The sequence below is a fragment of the Cibotium barometz genome, chromosome 9, assembly GCF_041138505.1.
Source record: "Cibotium barometz isolate CiBa-2024 chromosome 9, ASM4113850v1, whole genome shotgun sequence".
NCBI lineage: Eukaryota > Viridiplantae > Streptophyta > Polypodiopsida > Cyatheales > Cibotiaceae > Cibotium > Cibotium barometz.
This window is the reverse complement of record NC_141054.1, coordinates 45,889,585-45,895,753: the sequence shown is the minus strand read 5'-3', so window position 1 is coordinate 45,895,753 and position 6,169 is coordinate 45,889,585. Positions and strand designations below refer to the sequence as shown.

Below are 6,169 nucleotides of genomic sequence, written 5' to 3'. Positions count from 1 at the left end.
TTCAAGGTAGCCACCAACTTTTTTGTTCCAACAATCTTTCTCCATGTAGCCTGGCTTGTCACAAAAATTACACTTTACTCTGGCTCTTGGTCCTTTGGTGAAGAATGCTTTCGACAATGAAGATCCACCTGCTTTGACTTTGAGTTTCTCCTCTTGAATCAAGGTTTCTTAAATGCCGATAAAGGCTAGGGTGGGTAGATTTTTCAAGGTAGCCTCCAATGGACTAAATGCTTCCAAGGTCATGCTCTTGAGAAGAATTGATATGGCATCGTCCTCATCCACTAGAGCTCCAACACATGTGAGTCGTTGGATATTTCACTTTTCATTTTGTTTAAGTGAGCTTGAACTAAATCACTTTATTGGATGAAAAATGAAATTTTGAACTAATTTTTGGGCTCTTTTGTTTGGCACCATCCCTTGTTTACTAATTCTAGAGTTGTGTGTATGGCACCAAACAGCTTTTCTAGTTCATCCATGATCCTTTTGAATTTTCTTCTGATGCAATATGATGGATGAAACTATCTCCTAGTCCTAATGCAATGATGGCTAGGACTCTCTCATCTCTCCAAGGATTTGGCAATGTTGCTTAAGATTGGAAGCTTATGATAGAGGGATTTAGGAATTATCTTATTGAAAGAAATACACTTCCTAAGAGGTGAATACTCCTTCAACACTATGAAAATGCATTTCAAGAAGGCAAGTTCATTCGTTTCCTCAGCTCTCTAGAGTTCCAAGCACAAAAAAAAAACATTATTTTATGGATTTGATGGGAACAATAAAGGATTGATAAATCATTTTTTATAAAAGCAATGTTGAAGGTAATTTCAAATCTATGGGGTGAAATAATCACGCAATCATGATCACCTTTTTTTTATTAATCTTCCTTGATTCTCTTTTGGGTAGCATAGACTTTCCCATTCCTTAAAAAATAAACACATCATTATATGCTAACGTAGAACTTCTTACAAGGCCCTTTAAAAAGCCTATTTGGCATTTCCTTCAATACCCTCTCTTGCAATGCAACACTTACAAGCTAACACATTTATTAAAAAAACCCTCATTGATGCATGCTATTTTAGGAGTTCTATTTTCTAATCCTAAGTATATATCACTACCAAGGAGAGTGCTTATGCATCATCGTATAAGGCATTTTTAATACTAAAACTCCTACCATGCTTTCGAACTGTTTACTACTTGGAAATCATGCTATTCTTTTTCTCTTCTTCTTCTTCTTCTTCTTCTTTCTCTCTCTCTCTCTCTTCCTCTTTTGGTTCTTTGTTTTTCTTAATTTTGATTTTTTGAATTATCCCTAGCACTTCCAACTTGATTAACTTTGATAGTGGTCTTGTGCATGAATGCACAAGACCTAGCACTTACAACTTGATTAACTTTGATATAGTGGTCTTGTGCATGCCTGCACCTATTGTTTTTCAAGAGTGTCTTAAGGTAGCTTTTTGTGGAGCTTTTATTCCAATTAATATTTTGGAGAAAATTGAGTTTGGTTGGAGCGATCTCGAAGGCCTAGATGACAATATTAGTCTATGTTTAACTATGAAAGTTGGTGGGGATTGGGGAGAGAGAAGATCCATGCTAATGAGGTCAAAGACTCATCAGTAATGACGGTTTGTCATGACCAGTTCAGTTGTCATCACCAGTTCAGCTACTGCTAAAAGTTTCTGAGTTAAGGCTTGGCTGAACTCGAGGTTGCTATGGAGTTCCTAGAGGTAGCATATAAGGCATTCAATAGAACACACAGGATATAATTTCCTTTCATCCTCCTCATTGGAGTACACCTCACCTCCCTCCATTTTGACATCAACATCTTAAGTGAAAGAGGCAATGGCTATTGAAGTTGCACTACCATCACCAATAGTCCCCACAAGCACACTTCCCCTCCTCAAAAACATGATAGTGGTTCGTATCTTTGACAAGAATTCTTCGCTGCTCTATTTTTGATATAAGTGCCACAGCTGAGTAACAGTCCTTACAAACCCGGATATTTTTTACAACACGTATGGATGTCCCCTTAGGTGTATTAATTAGGGCACATGCAATAGCCAGCTGCTCACGGTGCCCGCATAATAACGCATCATTCTTTGCATCATCCAAAACATCTCATGACACCCAAGGCAGACCTGGGGCACACCCTCACTACCTCATTTGGTGGGAAAGATATTCTAGCTTTGCATAAATGTTTTTGCTTTGAGAATGACTTCTGTCCCCAATCATAAATGAATGCACAATACCAGTGTCATCCCTCCACCAACAATGTTCTGGCTTCTTCCATGCTTGTTTTGCCACTCTCATTGCCTCAATCTTGTTTGCATCCTCCTGCATCCCAGCATCTGCATAGATGTTTGACATACAGACATAAGCTGAAGGATCCTTTTCATCCACTTGCACTGCATGTTCAAATGCCTGTCTACCCAGCTCCACATTTCCCCACTTTCGACAGGCACTCAACACAGTGAGCCACACCACAAGATCAGGATGGACCCGCATCTTCTTTATCATCAATACCGCTTTCTCTAGTTGGCCAGCACGGCCAAGGAGATCAATAATGCAAGCGTGGTGCTCAAGAGTTGGGGTAATGCCATAATCTTCGCTCATGGACTCAAAGTATGCCTGGCCCTTATCCACTAAACCTGTGTGATTGCATGCATTAAGCACACTAATGAAGGTGACCAAATTTGGCTTTATACCTTCTCCTATCATTTTGTCAAAGAGATGGAAAACATTTTCACTTTCTCCAAGCTGGGCGTATCCTGCCATTAGAGCATTCCAAGAAATGACATCTCGAGCTGATAGTTTCTCAAACACCTCCTGTGCTTTTGCAAGCGAACCACATTTAGCATACATATCGACCAAGGTGCTGCCAACAACAAGGTCTCTTTCCAACGACCCTTTTCTAGCAATCTCAGCATGTATTTCTTGGCCTTTGGCTGTGGCTCCTATGCTGCCACAAGCTTTCAAGATGCAAAGGAACGTGACAGCATTTGGAGAGACACCATCCAGTTGCATCTGTTCGAAATGATTCAGTGCTTCTTGACCATGGCCGTGTTCAGCATATCCTGCAATCAGTGCAGTCCATGAGACTACATCTCGAACAGGAAGCTTGCTGAACACTTCCTGTGCCTTTGCAAGCAAGCCACATTTTGCATACATATCAACCAAGGTGCTGCCAACAACGTGGTCTTTTTCCAACAACCCATTTCTGGCAACCTCAGCATGTAGTTCTAGGCCCTTGTCTGTGGCTTGTATGCTGCCACAAGCTTTCAAGCTGCAAGCAAACGTGACAGCGTCCGGAGAGACGCCCTAGAGTTGCATCTGTTCAAAACAGTTCAATGCTTCTTCACCACGCCCATGTTCGGCATATCCTGCAATAAGTGCATTCCAAGAAACAACATTCCGAGTCGGAAGCTTATCAAACACTTCCTGTGCTTTTGCAAGGAAACCACATTTGGCATACATATCCAATAAGGTGCTGCCAACACGAGGGTCTGTTTCCAACAACCCTTTTCTAGCAATCTCGGCATGGATTTCTTGGCCCTTGTCTGTGGCTCCTATGCTGCAACAAGCTTTCAAGCTGCAAACAAAGGTCACGGCATTTGGAGGCACGCCATCACGTTGCATCTGTTCAAAACACTCGAGTGCTTCCTCACCACAACCGTGCTTGGCATATCCTGCAATTAGTGCATTCCATGAGACCACGTTTCGAACTGGAAGCTCGTCAAACACTTTCTGTGCTTTTGCAAGCAAGCAACATTTCGCATACATACTAATTAAAGCAATGCCAATGACAACATCCCTTTCCAACAACCCTTTTCTGGCTATGTCAGCATGTATTTTGTGGCCTTGTTTCAGATCTTTTAGCTCAGCACAAGCCTTCAGTAGGGCCACAAACGTATGCGGACTAAGATGTACAGACTCAACCTCTTGCACTTTCTCATACATGATGAGAGCATGGCGTGATTCCCCACATCTTACATAACCTGTGATGAGTGAATTCCACGAACACTCATCGCAATACACCAGCCGGTCAAAAACCTGCTGGGCATGGTACACGCTTCCAATGTCCACCAACATCGAGATGAGCTGGTTACCCAGTGATGGATGAGATTCCAGCCCGCTTTTGAGCATGTAGGCATGGATGCGCAGCGCACAAGCACGTTTTCTCTCCTTTGTGCACTTGTGCAAGATGCATGCAATGTGCTCCACCAAAGGCTGGGGCAGCAGCCCTTCTTCCAAAGAGGCAAGTGCCTCCTCTAAGCTAAGCATCTCCCAACACCTGTTGATGCTGTTCACATCCTCTTGAGCTATGTGCATGCCCTTCATAGCACAAGACCCTTTGGTTCTCTCGTGTTTTTTTAGCATGCCTTTAACCCAGCTTGGATTGTTCCAGCAGTCCATCCATAGCAAATCCTTGTTAAATTTATGCTTAAAATCTGGGTCCCTTGGATTCGTCTGTAATGCAAGGGAGAGCAATCATCAGCAAACACATCTAATCCTGGCAAAAGAGGTCTTTTGCATGGAAATGAAATGGCAGCAGCGCACTTACTTTGCTTTTGCGGTTGTCCCACCACTGGGAGGGATCCCTGAAGTACTCCGTCCATAAGCGCTCGGTACGTGCTATTGATGATGATGACGACCACGAAAACGGCGACGGCGACGGCGACGGCGGCGACGAGCTACCTACTCCTTGAGCTACCGGCGCCGGGCAGCAGCCGAAAAGCACTTCCATCTGCGCCGCGGCAAATCAACGTGAAGAGTTTTACATCTCCGTTCGAGTTTTGGGACAAGAGCACGCGCGAAATGGTATTGGTGACGCAGGTAAAGAAAGCTTAAGGGGGCCGGCTTTCTGAGGCCAGCCGCCCGAGTCGGCGGAGAGTATCTGACGTGGCAAGAAGTCCGCTGCGTTTGGGATACGGCAGCTGGTGCTGGCGGCACGGGACAGGCAGATCTACGCCAGCGAAGAAGAGCAATCTCCGTGCGGCCTCTCTCACGCCCGCCAGCGTGTGCACACACGCCTGCCCATAGAAATCTTCATTTCTTCTTATATAATTCCGAAAACATCAATTTGCTAAAACAATAAAAAGAAAAGGCCTCGATTATTTCCTTGATTTTGGCTGAGCTTCATGCATACTTGGGTTCTCTCCTTACTGTGGATTTGTTGGATGCAGGCGAAGTGCTGGATTGAGAAGAAAAGGCCTCCAAGATTTGGTCCTAAAACTCAGAGATGGTACCGCAAGGAAAAAATATGGATCACACTTTTGTGGCTTTTATTGAGAACCCAGTTGGCACTAGACTTACTGTCAAGGTGTGGTCAAAGCATGGGGGAATATTAAAAAAAGGGTCTCCCCAAGGCTGCACTACTGAGGCCATGATGGAGGCTTGATTATTATTGGGGTATCAGATCTCCTGGGATCATGGTGATGTATGACTAATTTTGAATAGTTAATATAAATGTATTATTGGTCCCAAAAGAAAAAAAAAAGAGCTATGGTCCAGGGCCTCCAACTAAATCAAAAGAAAGTACAACTAGGATGCTTGCGTAGCCTTATCTGCCTGTACAAATTTCGGTTTGCCATGTTACCTATAGCAAATGTTTGGAGGTTTTGATTGATATATCTCGAAGACAATGTTCCAAGTTAACAAACATACAACCATGCATTTTTACTTATAAATATCTTGAATTGATCAAACGAACATGAATCTATATACATACTTGGAAAGGGTGCTAGAGGCGCGTTCGCTATCGATGAATCGCATGCCTATACTTATGATCGATGGAGATCTTGAAGTACGTTGCAAAAAGGATAATTACAAATAGTTACCACATCTGAATCTAAGTTATACATCGTTGTTCAAGTCATACGAATTTTGTGCTTGCTTGTGCTTTTGTGAAAAAAAAACATACATAAAGTATGGCGAGGAGTTGGCACAGTCCTCCCCAAAATTTTATAAACATAAGGGAACGTGCCCTAAATAACACTCTCGGTATCGAAAGTGGACCAAAGATACACCTTCAATGTTGAAAGTGGCCATTAGTTTGTTCGAATATAAAAGAGAGAAAAATAGGAATACCTTTGTCGGTATGCGATACTGAAGTCGATGATGTGACGAGTCTCATGTGATATTGTTTCACGCGATCGCTCACGATCGTTGATTA

At 42.9% G+C, this 6,169-nt stretch overlaps 1 protein-coding gene and 1 pseudogene across 2 annotated transcripts; both read right to left on the bottom strand.

Moving 5' to 3' along the window:
• Positions 1 to 1,591: 1,591 nt before the first annotated feature.
• Positions 1,592 to 3,165, bottom strand: LOC147635630 (pentatricopeptide repeat-containing protein At1g08070, chloroplastic pseudogene; annotated as a pseudogene). Its single transcript, XR_015266687.1, has one exon. The product of XR_015266687.1 is annotated as a pentatricopeptide repeat-containing protein At1g08070, chloroplastic pseudogene (transcript).
• LOC147635629 (pentatricopeptide repeat-containing protein At1g50270-like) lies at positions 1,592 to 5,037 on the bottom strand. Its single transcript, XM_086803004.1, has 2 exons — positions 4,559 to 5,037; positions 1,592 to 4,464 (listed from the first exon to the last, which is right to left on the bottom strand). The coding sequence occupies exons 1-2, from the start codon at positions 4,739 to 4,741 to the stop codon at positions 3,316 to 3,318; spliced, it is 1,332 nt and encodes a 443-aa protein (XP_086659130.1). The 5' UTR covers positions 4,742 to 5,037; the 3' UTR covers positions 1,592 to 3,315.
• Positions 5,038 to 6,169: the final 1,132 nt, after the last annotated feature.

Coding starts and splice junctions, on each gene's coding strand:
- LOC147635629 (XM_086803004.1), bottom strand. CDS start 4,741: ATGGAAGTGCTTTTCGGCTGCTGCCCGGCGCCGGTAGCTCAAGGAGTA. Junction 4,465..4,558: donor GGGACAACCGCAAAAGCAAA/GTAAGTGCGCTG, acceptor CTTGCATTACAG/ACGAATCCAAGGGACCCAGA.